General features: G+C 39.3%; 1 protein-coding gene across 1 annotated transcript in view; it reads left to right on the top strand.

Annotated features, from left to right (window-relative positions):
• Positions 1-25,957, top strand: part of LOC110284235 — a 126,672-nt gene that overhangs the window by 57,536 nt on the left and 43,179 nt on the right. The window contains exons 7-8 of the mRNA XM_021149952.1: positions 9,002-9,112; positions 19,584-19,762. Coding sequence (XP_021005611.1) covers positions 9,002-9,112; positions 19,584-19,762 — 290 coding nt within the window. The remainder of the gene's footprint in view (positions 1-9,001; positions 9,113-19,583; positions 19,763-25,957) is intronic.

Here is a 25,957-nt window from a genome sequence, read left to right as displayed (position 1 = left end):
TGAGAAATACATCTGGTGAAGAAGTCTATGAAGAGATCCGATCTCTCCAAATGAGCAAAGGATGTGAAGATATCTTGTGTCCCATGTAAACTCTCATTCCAAAAGCTTCAGCAGAAATGTTCAGTAATCAAGCAGATGACATATTCTATAGACTCTTTCCCTAGCCACCTCTGTCATTGCCCAACCGAATGGCCCCATAAAAAATATGGCATGAAAGCAAAGATTGAAGTTATTCATGGGTTCTACAAAAAGTACTGCCACCATCAAGGTTGACATGGCTATAGCTCTTGCTGAGTGACAGATATGGTACCAATTCTCTGAGTAACCAACCAGCCAGTGGTCTGATGGTAGGTTGACTACACTGGACCACTTCCTCCATGGAAATGACACTTTGTCCCTACTAGAGTAGATACTTATTCTGGTTTTGAGATTGTCTTTCCTGCATGTAATTCTTCTGCAAAAACCATCGTATATGGACTTACGGAATGCTTTATCCAGTATTCTGGTATTCCACACAGCACTGCTTCTGATCAAGGAACTCACTTCAGAGCCAAAGAAGTGGGACAGTGAGCCCATGATCATGATCCACTAGGAAGATTTTTTTCTTCCTGTTCCTATGTCCTTAAGTTCTGCTAGCCTAAAAGTTTTGGTTCCAGACAGGGAACACTTCTGCCAGGAGATACAACAAATAATCCATTGAACTTGAAGTTCAGACTCCCCCTGGCCATTTTGGGCTTCTGATGTCCATAAGCCAACAAGCTAGGAAAGGAACAAGAGTGTTGTGCTGGAAGTGGAGTTGATCCAGATTATTGAGACAAAATTGGATTTCTGCTCCATAATGGAGTTGAGAAAGACTATGAGTGGAGTATAGGAGATCTTTTAGGGCATCTCTTTGTGTTTCCATGTCCTATGAATAAAACAATTGGAAACTACAACAGCCTAATACAGGGAGGATGACAAAGTGCACAGAACATTCAGGGCCCTTCAGGTCACTCATCTAGGAAAAGAACCAAGAATTGCTGAAGACCTTACTGAAGGTGGAGGAAGCACAGAATGCATAGTAGAAAAGGGTAGTTTGAAACACCAGCTGGCCATGTGATCTATTGAAATGAAGATTATAATTGACATGATGTTTTCTGTCATATTTTGGTGAGCAGGTGTTTTTTACGGATATTTATCTTTTCTATTCTTGAATATCTATGATATAATATAACATCAATTAAGGGAAGTACAGTGGTTATCATATTTAAGTTTACAATACATAAAAAAAACATTACCACCTATTCTAAAATTTAGAGTATGTTTATATTTTATAGGTTGGGCATGGTGGCGCACACCTTTAATCACAGCACTTGGGAGGCAGAGGCAGGTGAATTTCTGAGTTCGAAGCCATTCTTGTCTACAGAGTGAGTTCCAGGACAGCCAGGGTTATACAGAGAAACTCTGTCTCAAACAAACAAACAAAAATACAAAATGAAAAGATATATTTTATACAAAGGGTAGCATGTTAGACAGAATTATGACATCTGTGATAGTACATGGTAGAATTACATCAAGATAGGCATAATTTTGACCTGTTTCTTATTTTCATTTAGAAATTAAGCAGGATATAAGGAGATATGATTATGTGTAAAGTTGGCAAGGGATGGTACAGAGGTGGCTAGTCTTGGTTGTCAACTTTACGACATCTGGAATTGTATCAAAACCATAACAGCTGGGTACATCTGTGAGGGATTATATTCTTAACTGATTCATTTGAGGTGGGAAGATCCACCCGTAATGTGGGTCACACTTTCCATTTGCAGCCTATGGAAAGAACAGGAGAGAAGGAAGGCTGCTCCTTTTACTTGCTTGCTTGCTTTCTCTAGCATATAAATGAATCAATATATAATAAAGGAACATATATATTCATTATTATATGAGAGAGAGAGAGAGAGAGAGAGAGAGAGAGAGAGAGAGAGAGAAGGATTAGGATTCCTCTTATGAACAGACCAAGAAGTAATAAGAGATGAGAGTTGATGCTTAGCTGCTTAATATCTCTTCTCCTCCTCCTCCTTCTCCTCCTCTTCCCCATTCTTCTTTTCACTTCCTCCTTCTCTCCTTCCCACTTTCACTCCTTTCCCTGTTCTCCTTTTTATTCAATTTGAGACACAAACCATGGGTGGAAGAGTACTACACAAATTCGTTTAAACCCAATATTCATTCTATACCTTCTGTTCCTATAGATAATGCTAACTAATACACAAGCAAGCCATGGTATCAAGGAAGACATAGCAAGTATGTTAGCAGGGAATGCAGGATACAGCCCATGGTGGCAGGAGTATGGGACTAGGGATCTTCCTATCTGGGCAGACCAGAAAGCAAAGAGAGGTGAGAGTTGGTATTTAGCTGTTTGATCTCTCTCTCTCTCTCTCTCTATCTCTCTCTCTCTCTCTCCCTCTCCCTCTCCCTCTCCCTCTCTTTCTCCTTCTCTCTCTCTCCTTCCATCCTCTCATCCTTCTTCCTTTTCTCCCTATCTCCTATCTCCCTTCTTCTCTTTATTCAATTTGAGAGCCAAGCCAGTGGACAGACTAGCACTGCACACAGCCATCTACACCCGAGATGTATGTCTCCTTGGTGATTCAAGTCAATTTAATCATGAAAATCAAAGTTAATTTCTGATATCTTTGTAACTATTCAGTTGTGATGGTTAACTATATTTTTGTCATTCTAATACAAGACAAACAATGCTGTGTGCTCTACAGGGAACTTTTAATTTACTGGGCCCTGAGGTGTTTTGCAATAAGAAAGCTGAAGCGTCTTTTTTGTCACAGAGATGCTACAATACATAGTTAACCCAGGATTTTATTCAACATAAGAAAGTGCTGCCCTGGCAGTGATTTGCGTAGCTGCTGAGTGTAGTTCTCTCATTTTTTTCTTAGATGTATTTCTCAGTGCTGAGAATCCCTCTGAAATCCATTGTCTACTCAAATCTACTAAATGAGGGGTTGAGGGACTTTAAAATTACACAGATTTTCAGCCCTTCTGAGAATCTTATTCATACCATAAAACATTGTTCTGGATGCAGTACAGAGGCTTAATTACACACTAAAGATGAAAAAGATAAAGAGAAGAGACCTGTAGGTGGGGTGGAAATGATTATCCATAAGTATACAGAGTGTGAGCTTGCTTGGCACTTACACAACTAATTGCCCACACCCGGCTGGCATCTGCATGAACGGTTTCTGTGAAAGCCCGAGTGCCTGTGAGATCTGTTGGCATAAACAAAAGAAACAGATGTTTCAACTTTGATAGCAAGCAAACTCGGAAAGAAAACTATACATTTAAGGCGGGATAAGCAAGGGAGGAATTGATGAACAAAGCCTGACTTTCTCAAGATCCAGAATGGAAAATGCTACTGTTCAACTACAAATTTCAAAGGGAAAAGTGCAAAAATGCATCCTCATCCTCCTCCTTCTTCTCTTCTTCTGCTTCCTCTTCCTCTTCTTCTTCTTTCTTCTTCTTCTTCTTCTTCTTCTTCTTCTTCTTCTTCTTCTTCTTCTTCTTCTTCTTCTTCTTCTTCTTCTTCTTCTTCTTCCTCTTTTTTAAGTAGAAGGTTTTCAGAATCTGCATTATGAGTAAATGTGCATGAAAGCATGAAGTAACTTCTATTTAGCTTTCCCTAATAAAGTATATTTGGGGGGGATGCAAGTTTACAAAACCATAGTCATGTTTTCTATTACTTTACACCTTCCTAAGAAATTTATCTTGAATACTTCTGTATGAAGACTAGCCTCAAATATGACAAGCATTTGTGTGCTGTATTTTCAAGTCACCTTGAACCATCATTTCTGTCGACAATGGAGCTCTTATACTACAACTCCAGCATCATTATTAGATAAAGATGAATCTTGTAAGATGCTGGACAACCCATAATACAATGGTTAGTGACCACTATTTAAAAATAAAAGTGAATCTATGAACCAGCCACAAGTGTGGCTATCTATACTAATCCCCTACCAACAGTGAATGGTTAGACTTGGTATCATAACCAATAATAGAGAGATAATACAATTTAAAATGAACAGAGCTGTGTATAGATATTTACCTGGAGAAGATAAACAAATAATCTATAAACAAATTATTAGGTTTCTCATCAGAGAAAAACAAACCACAGATAACAATTTTGCTCACATGTATGATTAAAATAAAAGTCTACATAATAAATACTAGTAAGGATACAAAGGAATCCAGAACAACACTACAAAACACCATAGTAAAAACATCAAATTGTATAATCAGGATAGAAGTATCTCCATAGTGATAGAGCCTTTACATTAAAAAATATTTTAAGGTAAATTTTACTTGGAAAGCTTACTGTACTGGCTATTTTTGTGTCAACTTGACACAGCTGGAGTTATCACAGAGAAAGGAGCTTCAGTTGAGGAAATGCCTCCATGAGATCCAACTGTAAGGCATTTTCTCAATTAGTGATCAAGGGGGAAAGGCCCCTTGTGGGTGGGACCATCCCTGGGCTGGTAGTCTTGGGTTCTATAAGAGAGTAGGCTGAGCAAGCCAGGGGAGGCAAGCCAGTAAAGAACATCCCTCCATGGCCTCTGCATCAGCTCCTGCTCCCTGACCTGTCTGAGTTCCAGTCCTGACTTCCTTTGGTGATGAACAGCAGCATGGAAGTGTCTGCTTGTGGACGTTGTACATCGTGGTGCGGAGCCTAGTGCGCACCACGATGTACAACGTCCACAAGCAGAGGGGGAAAGGCCCCTTGTGGGTGGGACCATCCCTGGGCTGGTAGTCTTGGGTTCTATAAGAGAGTAGGCTGAGCAAGCCAGGGGAGGCAAGCCAGTAAAGAACATCCCTCCATGGCCTCTGCATCAGCTCCTGCTCCCTGACCTGNNTGAGTTCCAGTCCTGACTTCCTTTGGTNATGAACAGCAGCATGGAAGTGTAAGCCGAATAAACCCTTTCCTCCCCAACTTGCTTCTTGGTCATGATGTTTGTGCAGGAATAGAAACCCTGACTAAGACACTTACTATTAAACATGTACTTGGCTTTAGATTTTCTAGTGCTTATTGACTTATCTAGTGAATCATTTAACATATTGATTAGTACAAATGATCATATTTCTTCTATTCACTTCTTATCTTGAAAGGATTCCTCATTTTTATTAATGTCTTGAACAGATTATGATTAATGATGAAGTTATTACAGTTGCTTTTATGGCCTTGATATGCAAATGTTGATATTCTCTACATGTTGAATTTTTTCTTCTGTGTCTCTCTGCTATGTTTCTCTGTCTCTTTCTGTCTGTCTGTCTCTGTATGTGTCTCTCTGTGTGTCTCTTTGTAACTCTCTCTCTTTCTCTGTCTCTCTCTTGTCCCTCTCTGTGTATCCATATGTGTCCATGTGCAAGCATGTTTGTGTGTATGTGTGTGTGTGTGTAAAATTGTGCAAGCACATATGTGCTCATGAATGTTAGTCAACATCACACGTCTCCCTTACTTGCTTTCTACCTTACTTTTAGAGACAAGTCTCTCTCCAAACCTTGAGTTCACCATTTTGGACTGATTGACTAACTGGAAGTTCCTGGGATCCTTCTGTGTCTCTGTTCCCAGCACTGTGATTAGAGTTGTCCACTGCCCTGCCTAGCTTTTTACACAAATGCTGGGCATCCAAGTTCAACTCTGCATGCTGTACCGTACCAGCTAAACCCTGTCTTCATTGTGGTCTCTATTGACTCTCTATTTTCTAGGGTCTATCTGCTCTGACTTAAGTATTTTTTTGTCTAGTCCTCTTTCTCTTCTGTCTATCCCTTACTAATAGTAATTATTTTTTTAATTTAATCTTTGGTGCTCTATATTTCCTTCCTTACATTGTCTGAGTTATGAATCTTACTACCCATGCTTGAAATTCTCTCTCATTTTTTTCTGAACTGAACCCTAGGCCTCACTCATGCAGGGCAAGCAGGCTACCATTGAGCTGCCCTTCCTTCTCAAACATTTTTTTCATTCATCCCAATTTTTAAATTATATACTCCATGGTTATTTCAATGTACATAAAAGCAAACACACATTCAAACAATGTTTCCAATTTTATTTCCATATACCAGAGTTTGTTTATTTGAGTATAGAAAATAACATGATAAACAAATAATATTTTTTTCTTGCTGGTGAGATGTTTGTGGTTCACTAAGGATAGATAGACCAATGTCCAAATGAGTGCTACAAAGTATTTCAAGTTATGTTACAGGGTTGTATAAATTCTAGTAATAATATCCACACTGGTCTTTTTATCTTAATCTCTCTCTATTCTAACTGAATCTTCCTAAAGCCTGACATATAAAACATACACCACGTTTGCAATATTTAATATCTCTCTAATTTCAGAAGATCTGGTAAAAATTGAGTGTCTCCACCTTTAACACCCTTTCTCCTTTACCTGACTCCTTTATATTATCATTAAGGCCAATACCTTAATCCATAGCCTCTGTGCCAGCACACCAGAGTCTCTAACTTTGTCTATGTACCTATGTTTAGAAAAGGTTTGGGTATGCTGGTGTTTTGAAATTATGCTAATTTGACAGCAAAAAGATCAGCATGGCTTAAGACAAATGAAACAAAAGGTTAATAGATATGGTAGTAGTCTAATGTGGATGTTCTTTGGAGAGAGTTTTACCCCACATAATGTTTCATGATCTGGGTTCCATTTTTCCTTATGAATCTATCATCTTCTAGGACTCAGAAGTCACCATACTTTCCAGATAGATGGAAAAAGAGAGAAGAAAAGGGTGGCCTTCCTGTGTGCTTAGGGATTAGGCCTCTAAATGGAAAGGACTTGATTTCTGGTCACATTCCAGTGGCTAGACCTTTATCATATTGCATACCCAACTGCAAAGGAATCTGAAAAAGACTGACCAACTGTGAGTTCAGGCAGCAGAGGAGTTAGGTTTATAACACTAGCCTGTCTGTGAGCCCAGACAACAGAGGAGTTAGGTTTATATAAAACTAGCAGTCTCCATCATTCTATCCTCACTTATATTCATCATGAAACAGAATCGAGTATTGAATATCAGAGTCATTAATATCAATTAATATTGTCCTTTACCTGAAAGTCATTTTATAATCACCACAAATTAGAGTGAGAATTCCTTTCTCCACAATCACAATATATATCTTCTTTTTATAATTTGTTTTATTTCTATCACCTGCAAAACTGCAAATGAAATTGCCTTTTCTGCTCTGCTCCTTTTTTTTTTTTAACTAGAATTTTTAGTAGAATTGAAGATCTTTGACAACAAGAACTATAGCATATAATTTGGAGTGGTGTGTTTATCCCTTCAATATCTATTTGTTGAATGACGGTTAACATTTAAGACAATAGCTGGTATTATGGGGGATATAGAAAATAATAAGAAATTTCACTGGATTTATGTTGTTATTTTGCAATGCCATAAACAATTTTTCTGAGCACTTTAAGACAATGGAGCAATGTATTCATTGCAATTGATTCAAATAAGTCAACTATGTACCATGAGATGTATTATACTACAAGCAGAATAGTTTATAAATGAGCAGGACTATCAAAGATTACTTCAATTTCTGAATTGAAAGAGCCATGGCTTATTAGTTATGTTGCCCTCAGCAACTGAGTTTCATTTTAAAACTAACATTCTTGGTCAGGCATTGTAACTCATGCCTCAATCTCAGAGTTCCAGCATGCCAGAGGCAGAGCTCTGTGAGTTCAAGACAAACTTGGTCTACAGAGGAATTTCCAAGTCAGCCAGGGCTACACAGAGAAATCCTATCTTGAAGAGCCAAAAGATAAAAAAAATACAACAAAAATAATATTCTTTGATTCTAGAGATATGGCTCAATGTTTAAGAGCACTGTGTTTTGATTTGCAGCACTCCATGATGGTCACAACCATCTGTTTCTCCAGTTCCAGGGAATGTGACTCCCTCTTCTGGTCTCTACAGACACCAGACATCCATGTATGTATAGACATACATGCAGGCAAAACACTCATATGCATAAAAAACCACAAAATTAAAATGGAAAGGTAATATTTAAAATGACTATTCTTTGAGGAAGTCAGTGGCATTTTCCATATTGAAAACGTTCTATTGCTCCTGCTTCTCTGGGAGCCCATGAAGAGCACAGATAGACTCAGCAAGCACATCAAAGAGAGCGGAGGAAGTGGGTTTTAACTGAATGAAGAAAGAAAAAGCAGAATGAAGCTACGTGCTGTAAGAAGAATTTTGGTCAAATCTATAGGAGACCATATTTTTAAAAATGAATTAACCTTAAAATAGCATATTGACTTTTAACTCGTAGACAATATGGAAGTCTGTTGTAGAAGTGAAAGTGAGAGAAATCCAAGGGACAGAGTACCCCCTGGAAAGGACCTCCAGCCTTCTCAGCTCAATCCCCTAAACCTGATGCTACTTTCAATTTCCTTTGAAAAGACTCAAGAGAGGAGCCTAAACAATTCAAGTGAAAGCAACTCCCTGTCTTTTCTCAACCCCGCCCCCTACTACTCCAAGATCTGTTTTTGCCACAACTTCATAAGTATTTCAATTACTTGTTCCCTGAACAGTCCTGCAGAGAGGCTCTGCCCCCAGCCCTCTTCTTAGAGATGAAGATATTGAGGTTAAGTGATTTTTCTCAGGGTTACAAAGAGTCCTCTGAGCAATGGGGAATGAGAAGCAGTAGTTCAACCTTCTTACAGATGAATAGATTGGGTTTCAGAGCAGCTTTGCTATTGTGTTGCAAAGGAGCCTCTCAAATGCCTGGCTGAATGTTTAAGTCCTAGAAATGAAAGGGAGGCAGCTAGGAGAACACGGAACACTTTCTTTCTTATTAATGACAAAAGCAATTGTCTAACTTGGAAGGAAAGGCTCTATAGAAAAAGTCTCTTTCTCTCTCTCTTTTTTTTTCTAAGTACAAACAGTGGGACATTCAATGTGGGACCCTCTGTTAAGGAGCCGGTTGTCATTTGTCTACTTACAGATAGTGCTGCTGAGGAAGCTGGACTCCAGATTGGAGACGTGGTGCTGTCTGTCAATGGCACTGAGGTCACCAGTGTTGAGCATGCAGAAGCTGTGCACCTTGCAAAGAAAGGTAGGTGGGCCAGTTACTGACTGCAGAGTTCACTGAAAATGCTGAGAACTCATTACCCAGGCAGTTCAAAGGTAGGAAGGTGGTAGCTAGAAAGGGATGCCTTTATCAACAGGACATTGTATCCTAGTGATTAAATCTCACTTCTACACCAGGCATTGCCGTCCACATGGTGAAACTGGAAAATATCAGTGAGCAAATTACACTTTGCTTTCAAGACATTTTTAATTAAAAATATATATCGCCATTATGAGAATTCATTTACAGTCTCATTTCATTTCTTTTTACGTTTGCTCCTTCCCTTCTTTTCTTCATTTCTTTGCAAAATGTTTGTGGAGATAAACAAAATCTTAGGATTTTAGTATGGCATGTTTGTTTGTGTTTGTGTGTGTGTGTGTGTGTGTGTGTGTGAGAGAGAGAGAGAGAGAGAGAGAGAGAGAGAGAGAGATCCCAGTTCTGAAGTATTTAGAAATTCTCTTAGAACCACCTGAGGCATGTGTCAAGCAGTTCCAACATAGTTGGGACCACCACCACCACTGGGTTAGAGATAACAAGCCACTCCCCCCTCCACACACATACCCTTGCATCCATTCACAGTAAATTGTGGGCAGATTAATATCATTGATATCATTGAGCTCTCTGACAAAAAACTTTCTTTGGCACCATTTGATAAGTCCTTAAAGTTTCACAGAAAAACAGATTTGACTAGAAAATGTTGAGTTTCATGGCGAGATTATTTGATATGGTATCTTCTTATCGAATTCCTGAAGGTTATGTCGGTGCTGTGATACACTGAAGGATTATTAGACAATGAGGTAATATTTAAAATGTGCATTTGGAATAAGCCACAGGTGTCCTGATAAGGGTCACTTGCCTTCTTTCAATCTGTGGACCTAGCAAGAGCCAAGAGTTGTGCGGTACAGACTAACATTTGAAAACCTCCAAATGAATGCATTCTACTTAACTGTTCTGAATTCTTTCCAGGTAGAATTTAGCTTGGTATTTTATTGCTCTGTAAGATGTGTACTGGGTATGCCAGGAAAGCAAGGTCTTTATCAGTTAGCATGTGCAACAATTCTCATAGGTCTTGCCCTAATATTTATCCTTTCTGAAGCACAGTTTAGGAATGTACATTTATGATCATGATTACACTAATAAATTGATAACATAAAACAGTAAGGCAATGTTATCCATTACTTTTGTACTTAACTGTTCTCAAAGATAATTCCTTGTTTTTTCCTTTTTCCATGTTAAATAATATTTTAGTAATACTTTTATCCCTAGTGTTTTTTTACTTGTCTCCAAGAGGCTTAATATTGTTTATAATACTTAACCATTCCAGGAAGTCAAAGGCAAACAGAGAACATCTCCAATCCTTGAATGGAGGAGGTTTTGGCTTTGGATAAAATGGTGAAATGATATTGACAGTTGGAGTAAAGTGACTTCAACATCTTAGCTTGAGCTGCTTGCACCTGGGAATTACTTAGAAGAATGGGTTATATACTCTATTATAATCTGGGTTCAACCTTAACTTCCCTCTCTTAAAAAGACAATGACCCCCTTGTCTTTTCCAGCCCTCAAATTCAATACTAGAGATACCTTCAAAGCAGACCATAAATTGCAGATCTGAGATATTAAAGAGGAACCTAGAAAGAAAGGAAATGATGATGTCATGCTTAGATTTGTTGCAAGGGTGAGAGTTACATTAAATACCAGAAGACGGCTCAGTATCTCCCGTGAGAAATAGGCTGGGGGCAGCATTTATTATTTATTTTGTTATTCATGGATTCCTAGTAACCCTTGTTTTACCGTAGTACCACTGAACACTAGAAAATTGGCAGCACCTATTATGGACAGTCAATGAGATGTGCCAACTAGGATGCAGGTATAGATCACTCCATATTCATGACCTCCTGCACATGCTTATAGTTAACTGACTATGGCACAGCTTTTAATTCAGAAACAGTGAGATCTCTGGTAGAATAATCAAGAGATTTTTCTGAGATTCTTGGTCGCCTACCTTGAAAGTAGACAAGACAAACACAGCAGTTGGACCACGATGGCAACCCAAGAGGTCCAACGCCCTGAAGAACGCCACCATACTCTTCAGAACTGGGGCTGGAGCGCCACAGAGGGTTCATTGCCCGTTTAAACTTGCTCTAGTGCATATTTTCCAAAATGTTTTTTAATAATACCAAAACAATAGGTGTTATCTGGTAAAAAGAAATATAAAGAATCTGAGAAACAGTGCAGGGAAAAGGTGAAAAATCTATGATAAGCAAGGTAGAACAGGCATTGAAAATGTAAAATAAAATCCATATATGTCCCGAGCTATCGTTATTGCCGGCAAGAACACACTCGGACAACCAGATTCTTCTGCAGCAAGCTTTATTGCTTCTTCAGGAGGGAAGACCCAGAACCAGGAAAATGGTGCTGCTTATATAGCCCTCAGCGTGGCATGTCAGCACCTGATTTGTTGCTCACCCATCACCTCATTACTACGCCCTGAGATGGGCAGTGACTAGGTGTGAGTTCACTCTCGCACTTGCGCACAAGGCTTGTTTACTAGTTAGGCACAGCAGAAGCCAGCGCCATCTTATAATGGCGATTGCTCATGGCATGGCTCTCCACACATATACATCACTGAATTGGTCAAGGAGGACATTTATAGGATATGAAACAGAAAAGCAGTTATAAAGAAGAGTCTGTTGTCAGTGCTAAGTATAAAGAAGACAAATGTTGAAAAAAAGTCGTATGTGAACAGAACAATAAAATAAATACAATGAAAATATATTAGGTAGTTCAAACTAGTGTGTAAATGCTCACAAAATGTGTCAAGGAGAAAGTGAGGTGGAAGTGGGGGAGGGAGTAAGAGAGGGGGAGGGAGAGAGGAAGGAAGGGAGGGAGAGAGGGAGGGGAGAAAAAGTCAGGCAGACATAAAAAAAGTTAAACACAAAGGACAAAACCAGAATAAGAATAATTTAAAAAAACTTAATCAAGAATGCCTGGGAGAAAAAAAATTAAATATATGGAAAGGAAAATTTGGCATGTGCCCACATGCATGCATACATGTATTGGTTTTTGGTGGTGTACACATGTATGTGTGTACTGGCTGGGCTTGTATGCCAACTTTACATAAGCTAGAGTTATCACAGAGAAAGGAGCCTCCCTTGAGGAAATGCCTCCATGAGATCCAGCTGTAAGGCATTTTCTCAATTAGTGATCAAGCATGAGAGGGCCCATTGAGGGTGATGCCATCCCTGGGCTGGTAGTCTTGGGTGCTATAAGAGAGAGGCTGAGCAAGATAGAAGCAAGCCAGTAAGAAACATCCCTCCATGGCCTCTGCATCAGCTCCTGCTTCCTGACCCACTTGAGTTCTAGTCCTGACTTCCTTTGGTGATGAACGGCAACTGTGGAAGTGTAATCGGAATAAAGCCTTTTGTCCCCAGTTTGTTTCTTGGTCATGAGGTTTGTGCAGGAATAGAAACCCTGACTAAGACAATGTGGATATATGCTTATGCATGAAGATGCCAGAGATCAACTTCAGGTGTCGTGCCAAGGGTGCTCTTCCCTATGTTTTGTGAGGCTGGCTCTCCTAGTGGCATGAAAATCACTGACCCACAAGTTGACTGGCCAGTAAATTCAAGATATTTTCTGGCCCCCACTTGTTCAGTTCTGGAATCCTAAGCACATGCCACCATGCATGGTTTTTAAACTCCAGTTTCTGGTTGCCCAGCTAACTCAGTGTGTAGAGCATGAGACTCTTAAAATACAGTTTCTGGAGATCTACTTGGGTTCTTGTGCTTCAGAAAACACTTTACCAACCAAGCTATCTCCCTAGCCCATGAGAAAAAACTATAAGAAACAAAGCAAAATGTTTTCAGGATTCATGAAATAAAGAGAATTTTTTAAATGCTTACATATTATGAAATAAATGGGTGTAAAAACTCTTCGGCAGTCAAATTGTAGTGAAACTTAGAAATTAAACATAAAAAATTATTTAACCATCCAAAAGGAAATAGTGCATCACCTCTAAAAGATCTGAAATGCAACCAGAGTTTTTAACAAGAGCAGATTTCAAAGTACTATAGTTAACATCCTCAAAATATTAAAGAAACTCAAATGCAATATCCAGGAAAATGATTATTTAATGTAAGTAAATGGCAAAGGGTTGATGGCATTCATGACTTTGGAGAGACTATCTAAAATAATTTCAGATAAAACACATTGCCAAGAAGAAATATAAAGCAGAATAGCTTCATCGTAAGCATAGAAAACAGGTGTAAAGAAATCAGTTTAAAGTCCCTACTAACTCTATCAGTTGTATATTGAGCTAAAGAATTCCTTAATAAAGATCAATGCAATTGTTTAACTTTAATGTTCAAAACACAGAAAAATAGCAATTTCCTTTCATCCCTAAAAAAGGCTACCTAACTATATATCTTTTGATTCCTATGACAAAATATTTTAGATAGCAAGCCTACAAGAAAGAAACTTTATTATGATAAACAGTTTCAGTCCATGGTTATTTGATCTTGATGCTTTGAATTGTGGAGGTATCTGTTGTGTCAGTAATATGGGCTAATGGATGATGCTGACCATCTCATAGCCTAAAGGCAACACACTGAAGTAGAAAAAAAAAAAAAAAAGGCCTGCAGTCTCAGTAAGATCCACCATCAATGAACTAACTTCCTTGCACTGGGATCTACTTCCCAAGGTTGTTCATCTCCCAACAGTGCCAGAAGGTGTCAGCCAGTCTTTGAACATATAAGACTACAAAGAAAATTTAAGTTCTAAACCATAATATAACCAAAATCAAAGATAATTAAAACAGAAAAGCATATGCATATAAACGAAAATAGTTGACAGAGAAAACTAGGAAATATTTCTTTTGCAATTGACAAGAGCAGCGCTACTTATAACAAACCTGCTCATCATAATAGCAAAATTCCTGGCCAGGCCAATATAATATAAGCAAGATAAACAGTGGTATACATTCTAAGAAGAAATAGAATCATTCTTACTGAAGACTTTGTGACTACAACAGAACAAAACGTACAACTAAAAGAGAAGGACTCACTAAACTAAGATCTCCTATACAAACTGGTTATCTATGGACAGCCCTAAAAACATACACACAGAGACTAGAAAAGTTCTGCATATATTCATGCAGCAACAATTAATGAAAAATAAAGCAATGACTTAAAAAGAGAGCAAAGAGGGGTATAAAGGAGTGGTTGGAGGGATGAAAAAGAAGGGGGAAATGATGTCATCTCAAAAATAGCTTTTTAATGATGAAATCTCAAAAATAACATAGCTTTTTAAAAACTAACAATATGTACCTTTACTATCAACAAGAAAAAAAGAAAGAGGAAAAATTCACATGACTAACAATAGCAACAAACATTTGAAGTATTTAGAATTAATCTATCAAAGAATGGAAAAATATGATCCAAGTCCATAATACAAGATCTAGGATAGATATATAGCTCAGTGTAGAATTCTGTGTTCAAGGCTTTAGGTTCAAGTCTGTATGATGGATGGGACTAAATGCCTGAAAATAAATACTATTTGTATGCATTCATAGGTTAAAAATGGAAATTTCTTAATTCTTCCTGAAATCACTCTAAAATTTTTAATATCACAATAAAATTTAATTTAAATGAATGGGTGGTTTGGAAAACTTACCTGCAAACATGCAGAAAAGCAAATGTCTTTAAAGGCTACATTATTTTTAGATAGGGCAAGGTATCAAAAAGAATGTTCTGTATCAGACATGAAGGCATATTCCAAACCTATACTAATATACAAGAATGTGGTTGCTTTGTAGGAACATAAAATAGATTAGTGAACTGTAAAGGACTAGAAAGCTCAAAAAATACTCAATTATTCAAAGTTTTGACATATATATATATATATATATATATATATATATATATACACACACACACACACACACACACATACATACATATATACATAGTATTCTACATACAGAGGTGGACTTCAGTTGTATCAGATCTCAATTTTGAAGTTAAAAATCAGTGTCAGTAAAAGAAATTACGGACCAGCTTTGCCATTAGTCAAAAACAATGTAAACTGTCAACAAGATGATGTTTTAGTTCCCTTATTATTTTCTAGTGTCGCATAATAGCCAGCTTTGATAGGGGGCATAACAGTAAGAAAATGAGAATCTTTGTGCACTTACTGGGATATGGAGGTTTAGAGAGCAATCTGTGCTTCTTAGTGAAGTACTCTTAGGTGCTAGCAGTTGTATTTCAGGGCAGATAAACTCCAAAATGACTTAAGGAACAAGTCCAAGGTTATTTGTGTTTTATGTGGTAGAAAGGAATTACAGTCAGCCTGGTGTGTGAACCTATGTTGTAATTAACACAGGCTCTGCATTTCTATTCACTTTGAAGCATCACAGGTAGAATTTTTTAAAGATGGTTTCAAGTTGAAAAAGAAAGGACAAGAATAAACAAAATGGGGGATGAAGAGAGAGACAGGCATACAAAAAAACCGGCATGACATCACTTATGTAAAATAAGAAGACAGATGCCCACAGGAGAATATAGCGGCATTCCTATCTGTATCAAGCCCATTTTGTGAAACCTAGCCTGAAAGACAGAACAAATTACTGTACTTGAAGAAAGAATAAAAGCAAAGCATGGAAGTCAGAACTCCAAAGACAATCCTGGTGCATGATCGAAGCATTAAGACAGGCTCACTGCCCTTGATTTAACAGCAACAAGAGCTGCCCCGTGGATGGAATCTACCATATGTTACTGGGCTAGAACATTGTTCTGAAATACATAGGCAATGGTGGTGAAAGCAAGGTGAGCAAAGCAAACCGGGTTGCTGAGAAACAGTGGTTCTGTAGGACATAGCTGATGGACCTTGACATGGACTCAGATTGTGGACATCTGCACAGGTTAATTTTATTCTGTTGACAAGGAAAGCAAAAACTGAGTTTTGAAACGCACTCGGCATCATATCAAAAATGGCAACACGGTATGTGACTCTTTGGAGCTGTGTATGCTTGCCTGCTTTTGGAGACAAGTTCTCATTATAACAGGCCATGGCAGCCTTCAATTTGGAATCCTCTGGCTTGACCCTCAGCCATCGGTGCTGGGATTAAGCCCCACACTCTGCTGCGTCTTTATTGAATTAGGTTGCCCTCATACGATGGTTTTGGCTCGTTACAGGACTGATAGTTGGCAGACTCCAAGAGATTTAATCATCAACATACACAGCATAGTATGGTGACATTCAATCACCAATATAGATAGGAAAGTGACACACTGAATAAACAGGCATATGTTTGCTCTATGGGGACTTTTCTTCACTAAGTACAGGCTTTAGGAAAATCAAACATGCAAATTCCCCTGGAGGCCAGGTTCTCAGCTGCAGCCCCTGGCGCTTGCCCTCAGGGACAGAACACTTCTTGCACATTTCTCCTTGTCACTTACCAGGGTGGTAGAGTTTGTCTGACAGTGGAGGTGCGACTCTGACACAGTTTAAGATTGGTGGCATAATAAGACAGCAAGCCAAGGAGAGAGTGTGAATTAGAAAAAGAAATTTTTTTTTTTCTGTTCCCCTGTAGCTGTCAATAACCTCACCGAATACTACACTTCCAAACATGGGCCAACATGTGAAGAAGGAAGAGATTTCTGGGGAACTTTTGTTTTTGAAGGACTCTGTCACTAAACAGCTGGGGTGGGTAAAGAGGCAGTTTTAAAACTCCTTTATCTCATGAAGCTGACAATTTTCCGGACTCTTTCACCACAGGCTGTAGACAGTCATCTATCTGCTTTCTTAATCTCTCGGACTGCTCAAAGCAAGCATGTTGTCTGGTAGATAAAGGCAGTGGTTCTGCACATCCAACCCCAGGGTCAGGAAACTGATGAGCAGATGCCACATGGAGGGAAGGAACTAATCGTTTTGTTTTCTTTCTTTTATTATTTTTTAAGGAGCTATGTTAGGGTTACACTAGCAAGCATTTGCTGAAAGGACCCTGATATAGCTGTCTCTTGTGAGACTAGGCCGGGGCCTAGCAAACACAGAAGTGGATGCTCACAGTCAGCTATTGGATGGATCACAGAGCCCCCAATGGAGGAGCTAGAGAAAGTACCCAAGGAGCTAAAGGGATCTGCAACCCTGTAGGTGCAACAATATTATGAACTAACCAGTACCCCGGAGCTCTTGACTCTAGCTGCATATGTATCAAAAGATGGCCTAGTCGGCCATCACTGGAAAGAGAGGCCCATTGGACATGCAAACTTTATATGCCCCAGTACAGGAGAACGCCAGAGCCAAAAAATGGGAATGGGTGGGTAGGGAAGTGGGGGGAAGAGTATGGAAGACTTTTGGGATAGCATTGGAAACATAATTGAGGAAAATATGTAATTAAAAAAAAAGTAAATTTGGTCAAAGGAAACTAAACCATGGTCAAAGCAAGGAAGAAATACCATAGTTAGTGGCAAAGGCCAAGCAGCAGGGCCTCCTGGAAACAGAAGAGCCTGGAGACTTGCAACTAGAATTGTATCTGAACATCATCTGAGAACTTGCTACAAATACAGAATGCCAAGGCTCATGCTGAATGAAGGCACAGAGTTTAAGGAACCACTGGCTGATATTTGTTAGTTTGTTAAGTATCAAATCAAGACATTTTCTAAGTTTAGGCTGAGTAAGTGAATAAGCATGGGAAGTTTTAAATGTGGACCCTTGAAATTTTGTGCCCTTAATGCATAAAGTACAATGGCTACAGATATTATGTAAAACCTAATATCAAAAGTCTAAAACTCTCATTCAAGTTCTTCTGTGAATGTCAAGCCTGAGTCCTCTGGGCCCCGAGTAGCATGTGGTGAAGAATATAAAACCACCATCTCCCGACAGCTGTTTGGAGCTCAGCAACTCCCCATGCATCCGGCTCATGTCCTCACTCTGGGTATGAGCAACGTTCCTCTAACATGATGAAACCATGCAGCAGCAGAGCCAGCTTGCATCCTTGCCCCAGAGAGAATTTTTCATGGTGCAGCAAGTTATGTTTATGACCAGGCTGAAGCGCAAGCTTAGTCTGATCGGTATCAGAGAAACTAGCATGCAGTCTGTGTAAGCAAGAGGAAAATGACCTCAGGGGCAGCCCACTGCTGCAGTCCATAAATAAATTGGCAGATGTGTCAACTACGCACATTAGTCCAGGAGTGCAGTTCTTTAGGGACTGTAGTCCAAAGACAAAGACATTTGTGGGTTGCCGGTCAATCTGGAGCATTTCTTCTAATTTTTCTGGATGTGTTTTTGACAGGAGCTTAAGGGCAGTTCAATAAATTAAAATGTATTTACATGGCAATGAAGAATTATCTTGACATACTGAGAGTTATTTAATTACCAAGGTACTTTGTGTGCTGCCAAAGTTAAGACTGTGTCAGCCTTTCTGGGACAAATCTTTATTTTCAGGGCCATGTGGCTCAGGCAGAAATGATCCCCTGGGTTGGAGCTTGTCAGTTATAGAAGATGAGTCTCCTTGCTGACCCCCATTTCCATAGACAGTTCTAAACAGATCGGTAATCTCAATGTCAGACATCATGATGAAGTCAGCGCTGCCAAGGCCAAATGTCCCCCTTTAGGGACGTGGCCTCTCCCTCAGAGGAATTGTAAATGAAGTCATACCCCATTTGCAGTCTTCAAAGCATGTCAGGGTTGCTGTCTGTCTGCATGGCATTCAGAGAGCTGTCTTAAGGCATCAAAAGGTAGGTGTGTGGTGTCCATGCTGGCAGCAACAAAACACAGTGGGTAGGCAGCGACCTCGTATTAACAGGGACAGCAACAATTTCCACAAGCTGTACTCTATTGCAGTCCTGTGTCATGGAAGTCCAGGAAAGAAGACATTCCTAGGAAAGTAACTGGAAGCTCGGGTAAAGTCCTGACTTAACCTGGAATAAGAAAAGGGTCAATACCTGGGACCTCCCAGACTTCTTGTTTCTCAACTCAACAATTTTGATGAGGGACAGTTTCGGCAAAAGGCCTAAGTAGTGACTTAGATCAAGGAGGCTAATTGTTGCAGATAAAAGCGAACTAGAAGAGGGAAGCATACCTCCGCATGCTTCTTAGAAAGTAAATCAAGATGCTTAAGGAATTGGCTGGGTATTATAACTAAGTGACATTGCACAGACTCGGCTCTGTCATCAGAAACATTGTGGTCACTGTGGTTATGATGAAGGAGTTTAATACAGTTCAGGAAACCTGGGTCACAGATAAGTCCTACCACTGACATATGAGTCAACTAAGAGGTAACTGTTCAGTTCTCATAAGCACATAGGTTTGAATGTCTAAGAGACCTGGTTAATCTAATGGTAGGATTTGTTTCTCTGTTTTTAAAGCCCTGGCTGTTTTTCCAACCATTACTTCTGCATAGTCACTGCCCCTCTAGAAGATGTCAGGCCACTGAACTCTCCCAAATTCATGCCTGTAGGTCCAGACATCCTGACTATGGTGGTAGCATCCGACATCAGCCGCTGTCCCAATACCCCGTGGCCCACCTGCCGTGGTTACCTGCATAAGAGGACTCACTCCGGTTTTGTGAAGGGCTGGAGGAAGAGGTGGTTTGTGTTGAAGCATGACGGCTTTCTCCTCTATTACAAACACAGAAAGGTAAAGTGTGAGGAGGGGAAACAGCTGATATGGGTAAGAATGAAAGACATTGGGAAGGAAAACCTCCTTGGACTATCCCGTGTCCAAGAATTACCCTTCAAGACATTATATTGCAGGACTCTGGAAACAGTAGTTTCCCATTTGACTGTCCAGGAATTGTTCTTTCAAAAATCAGAGAAGTATCACTTATGCTCTCGTCTGCTGTATAAATCAAGCGATTTCCTTTCTTCTTGTTTATTTCAGTTTTGACCCTACATGAAAGTTCCCTTATCACTACAAAGAAAATAAGAACAAAACTGATTTTCTAGTGGCATCAGTAAATAAATGTATATGATTAAAACATAGCTCTTCAGGCCACAATGTGGATAGTCTACCATAGTTGACAGGACTCTGTGCTTTTGAGGCTCTTGAGGCATAGAGCTGGTCAGGTCACCTGGAATACCTATTTTGCTTTCCAGATTCCATGAGAACAGTAATGTCTTAACTCCAGGGGGACGCTGGGATTCCATCGGGAATAACTCCAATCCTATGCTAAGAAAGTCTTCCTCTCAGATGCTTGTGAATGAGTGAGTCTAGGCTGGATGGGCCCATGTGCTTGGACAGATCTTCTTTAGATGAGTCTAAAACACAGTTTATATTTTGCTATAATGGATGTTTTTCTCAGCTAGATTCAATCTGGTGTCTGATTTTGTTAAGCAATGGCAAGAATGCTTAAAAATGACAACAGAGATTTCATGGAGAGCTCTTACTTTCCAACTTCTCATGAAATATTTCCAACAGCTGTCAGGAGCTAAATAGACTTGCTCTTATAAGGAGCACATGCTCTCACCCATTCAACAAAGGATGCACCGTGCATCCTGCAATCTGGTAGATCTGTTGGCTTCACTCTAGGGGCATTCATGACCCACCTCTAATCATGGTTGAAAACAAGAATTTGGGCTATTTACTTCATTCATGATGACACAATCTTAATTTTTTTCCCTCTGTCTTTATTTTGCCTTTCTTGTGTGTGTTCATGTGTGTGTGTGTGTGTGTGTGTGTGTGTGTGTGTGTGTCTGTCTGTCTGTGTGTATGTGTGTGTGTGCACATGCACTTGTGTGCAAGTATAAACGAACTTAATTTCTTCCTCCATATAAAAAGCCAGTAAGGAAACCAGTCCATTGTGAAAGTGAAAGATGATCTCCTGTTGAATTATTATTATAACTTATGTGCTCTTATGTGGGAGTTTCTTTTCCTGCATTATGAGCCACTTACTTGTGGAACACTGTCAAAGGCTCTGCCTTTCATAGGAAAGTCAGCCACTCAGCTCCTTTGAGAAACTTTGTCTCCCTCCAGTGCAGGAAAATAGGATTTTCTCTAAATGGGACTAGAAATTTCTCTCTGTCCTTAGTTTTATTTTCTTGAGTATTAAAGTAAAACAGACAAGAAGTTTTCAATCTGGAAAACATTGGGGGAAGCATCAGACATAGTATATGATCTGTAGGAACATGTACATTCGTGTTTCAGAAGCCTGAAGGAGTGAGTCTCCGAGGTATGCTACAGTCTCATGGTCTCTTTCCCCTGACCTCCTAAATGGACAAGAGTGTAGTCCTGGAAATTTGATGTTTTTTTTTTTCATTTTAAATGTTTTTAGGAAATTCTAATTTATAAATTGAGTAAATATCACAATCAAGTGCCTTCCAAACTGAAGTCAATAAACAGTGAACAAGAAAGAAAGAGAGAGAGAGAGAGAGAGAGNGGGAGGGAGGGAGGGAGGGAGGAAGGAAGGAAGGAAGGAAGGAAGGAAGGAAGGAAGGAAGGAAGGAAGGAAGGAAGGAAAGAAAACCAACTAATTAAGCTTGCACAAGGACCTCTGGAGACTGTAGCCTAAAGTTGTCAGTCTTGCCCTGCCTTGGTGATTTCTGTCTCCTCTTATACAATAAGAAGATGTTTGTTTTTAATGCTCTTCTTCAACAAAATAAAATAAGAAACATCCCTGAGTCAGGAGTCTCTTGTTTTAAGATCTTTGATCGCTGAGATTCAGAAAGGTCCCGGTATTTTCCATCTCGGTTTTCTAGGTCAGGGCACTGGTGCTCAAAAATTTTTGGCTTATGTGGACTCTTTGAATTAAGTGCATTCATGAGAAGAATATACTACACAGTTTACCATAATTCCCATATCCTTCATTTCCTTACATACTTATTTTTATTACCTACCAAACTTTTGGCATTTGAAAGCATGAAGCCTGCAGTGGAGGTATGCAAGAATTATAAACTATAATAGTAATTTTAGTTAAATTTAAAATATTTTTATGTGCTTCTAGTCTTCTGTGTAGGAGGGAAGGCTGAGTATCTTGTGATTAACATGCAGGTAAGAAAAAGCTGATATGAAGAGTGTGATTGCTGTATTCGCCTTTGATGTAACTAAAGTGTAAAAATATAACTTTATGTCAATTTTAAAGGGCACCAATCAGCTGGGCTGTAGCACTACACATTCCAGAACTCATTATGTCTGATCTGCAAAATAGATAGCAAGGCTTGAGAAGAGTTAATGAAGCGTGCCATGGACATAACAGAATAAATTAGCAGAAAATGAACTCACCCGTTCAGAAGTCGTTCATGCAACAAGTACTCATTAGATACTTTTTATATGCCACATGCTATGTAAGCGCGGAGAAGAAAACAAGCCAGACATGATGCCTGCCCTATTTGTGCGTATAGTTCCATATAAGAAGCCAGTGTAAAAAAAACAAATCCTCAAGTCAATATGGAATTGTGACCAGTATGAGTTATAGCAGTCTGTTTGCAGCAAGAAGTACAATCACACAGCTCTCTGCAATAGAGTTGTTAAATGGCAAATCCAAAGAATAACAACTATAAGATAGAAGAAGCCTGAGAAATTTTCAAAGAAGGCGTATCCCAAGAAGGACAAACTTAGAAGGGGTCTGTCCCCTCTCCAAAGCTGGGGTTTGAGGAAAAGATGAGATTTGACAGCCTGTAGCTCACAGGTTTGCCAGGCTAGAGTAATTTACAACTCAACTGCTAATACGAAGCAACCTTTTGGGGGCCCCACAAGGCAGCAAACCTTCAGTGGGTGGTTGGTGCATAGTTATACCATAGATGTGGGAATTCTTGTGTGGCTGAAAGACCTGGAACATAGGAAGCCCTTGTCGCGAAGCCTCTGCCAGAAGTGCTGTGAAGGAGACAAACCTTGGGGGAGAGGGATGCAAGCAGGAAAAGTCTGGGCAGCAGAGCGTATGGGAGACCTACACAAGTTCATCCATATGGCACGCATCACAGGCAGACGACCACAGACTCTGCTCAAACTGCAGGGTCCCAGAGGGACAGCGTAGGCTAGCTAGCGCATGGCTGGAACAAAGTAACTTTGAATGTTCAGATACCCACACCCCTGGCCTACCCTGCGGGGACTGGACAAAACAACAACCTCCTTTCTCATACAGTGTTCCTCCAGCGCCCTCTGCTGAGAAACATTAGCGGCACCATAGTATAGAACTCAATAATGAAATTAGTTCATTAGCAAAATAAAAAGCAAGGCTTCTTTAAGGGGCTGGCCACTGGAAGTTTGACCGTGCTCTAGTGAATATATAGGTAACACAAAATGGATCTGCTTCTGCTTTTTTTTTCATTTTTCTTTCTTTATATTTTCTTATTTTTAATTTTTGAGAAAGTGACGGGGCTGGGGGCCTGGAAAGACAAGGAAGTGAATTTGATGAGGGCTCATTATGCAAAACATCCAGATAATCAATAAAAACATCATGTTGTAAGAAAACGAAGCAGAGAGAGTAAGGAGTGATTAGAAGCTGGGAAAGAGTGCAACGTTTGAAAACATTAGGAAGAGATTGTGAAGACGTGTGTGTGTGTGTGTGTGTGTATGTGTGTAGTTGTGAATGTGTCTGAGTGTGTGTGAGATAGTGAGTATATGTATTGTGTGTGTATAGTGTGTGTGGATGGTTATGTGTATGAGTGTGTGTTGTGAGTGAGTGAGTAGGTGGTGTATGTGTGAAAGAAAGAGAAAGAAAGTAAATATGTGTGTCTTGTCTGTGTGTGTGTATGGTTCGTGTGGTTGTATGTTGGTGTGTGTGTGTGTGTGTGTGTGTAGGGGGAAATTTAACATTTCAGGTGAGCCCCAAGAGTTGAGTAAAAGTTAGCCAGACAGAACGTTGTGATAAGCATTTATTATCGAGACCAAAACCAAGATATATGAGATCTCTAATCTGTACCTAGAAAGAAAGAAAGAAAGAAAGAAAGAAAGAAAGAAAGAAAGAAAGAAAGAAAGAAAGAAAGAAAGAAAGAAAAGGAAGGGAGAGAGAGAGAGAGAGAGAGAGAGAGAGAGAGAGAGAGAGAAGGAACAAAGGGAAGAAAGAAAGAAATGGAGGGAAGAAGAGGGGAAGGGACAGAGTGAATAAGAAAAAGAAAGGGTATGTTGCATTTCAGAGACTTAAAAATCTCTTCTGTGGCTAAAGCCAGAGCCTGAGGGGTTGAGTTGAGAAGGGAGGAAGGATATGAGTCTACAAAATAAGCGGGAGGCAGCCAAGCAGGGATCCAGATAAAAAAGGTGGCTTTGGGGAGTTCTTTTGACTAAAACAGAAACCCAGAAAATACCCCAGGTGGTGGGATATTCTCCAGAGTATTCTAACTGTTCTGCTGCAAATGATTTTAGAGGAGGAGAGGAGTTGGATGGTAACAGCCAAGGTAACAGACCATAATAGTCCTGATTAAGTAGAACACTCTGCAAAGATGTTTCAGGACAAGAATCGACAGGATTGGGTGATTGGCAGAATGGTAAGCCATTTTATTTAATCCCGCCAACTGGTACCTTACAAGGAGCTGACAAGTATTTCTCATGGCGCTGGGCGGTGGGGTGGTGGTGGTGGGGGCTACTAAACTCTAAAGCAAATCACCAGCAGATTCAAAGCCTGGTGAGGGCTCTCTTCCTGCTTGCTCCAGTGCTGTCTTCTCTCTGTGCCTTCACATGGACAAGGAAAGTCTTTGCAGCTTGATACACCTTAATCTCATTCTTGATGCATCACTCTTGTGACCTAATCTTTCAGGAATCCTACCTCTGAATTCCTTCTCAATAAGGATTAGATTTCATCATAGGAACCCAAGAAACATGGCTATTTAATTTACATGGATGACTCTGAATTTCCTGGAAAGAATGACTGGTGGGATAAAATTCTAATAATTCACTGATATAAGAGCAGATCAAATAAGTATATAACCTGAAGTTTTCATTGAACTAATGTATTATTGTGATTGGCAGTGTGATTAGCATGCCTTTGTAGGGACAGTCAAGGTTAGAACTAGGAAGGATACACACACACACACACACACACACATATATATATATATATATAGCCCATGTATATGATATATATTCAATATATATGTTATAATATGGTAAGTGGTAAATGTTTTCAGCTATGATAGTTGATAAAGGCATTAACGGAGCCATCTTTTCCTTGAGCTTTGAGGGTCTGCAGAGAAGGAAGTAGGCAAGGCAACCACAGAAGTAGATACAAAACCCAGGGGAAAGTGTGTCATAAAATAAGACAGGGTTTCTGTTTCAGGAAGGAAGGTGATGAGTTCCCAGACAAGATGAAAGTAGAGAAGAGGAATACAGAAAGCAAATAATAATAGCATTTTAAAATCCAGTTATATCTGTGATGACACTACTTATAAACAGACTAAACATTTTTCAGTTATTCCACTATTCTCATCTCATTTCTTTCGCTGTAAAACTATTTATTTTTATTTTTATTTTTTATTTTTGTTTTGTTTTTGAGACAGGGTTTCTCTGTATAGCTCTGGCTGTCCTGGAACTCACTTTGTAGAACAGGCTGGCCTCAAACTCAGAAATCCACCTGCCTCTGCCTCCCGAGTGCTGGGACTAAAGGCGTGCGCCAGCACGCCTGACTCATAAAACTATTTTTTATGAGAACTTAAAGCATAGTATTTTATTTTTTCTTAATTTTTATTATTTAAATGCATTTTATACATAAAACATATTAATAATATTGAATATTTTGAGAATCAAATAATACATAAAAATTTGTTCAACTTTTATATTTATATCCTTTCATATCATAAAAATATCATTAATGAACACTTAATATTATCCATAAGTGAGGATCCTATATATAATGTTGAATACTAAACTGTTTCAAAGCATACAAAATACTCTTTGGAAATTAAG

This window comes from Mus caroli, chromosome 17 (assembly GCF_900094665.2).
Source record: "Mus caroli chromosome 17, CAROLI_EIJ_v1.1, whole genome shotgun sequence".
Lineage (NCBI taxonomy): Eukaryota > Metazoa > Chordata > Mammalia > Rodentia > Muridae > Mus > Mus caroli.
This window is presented reverse-complemented; position numbering and strand designations above follow the sequence as displayed.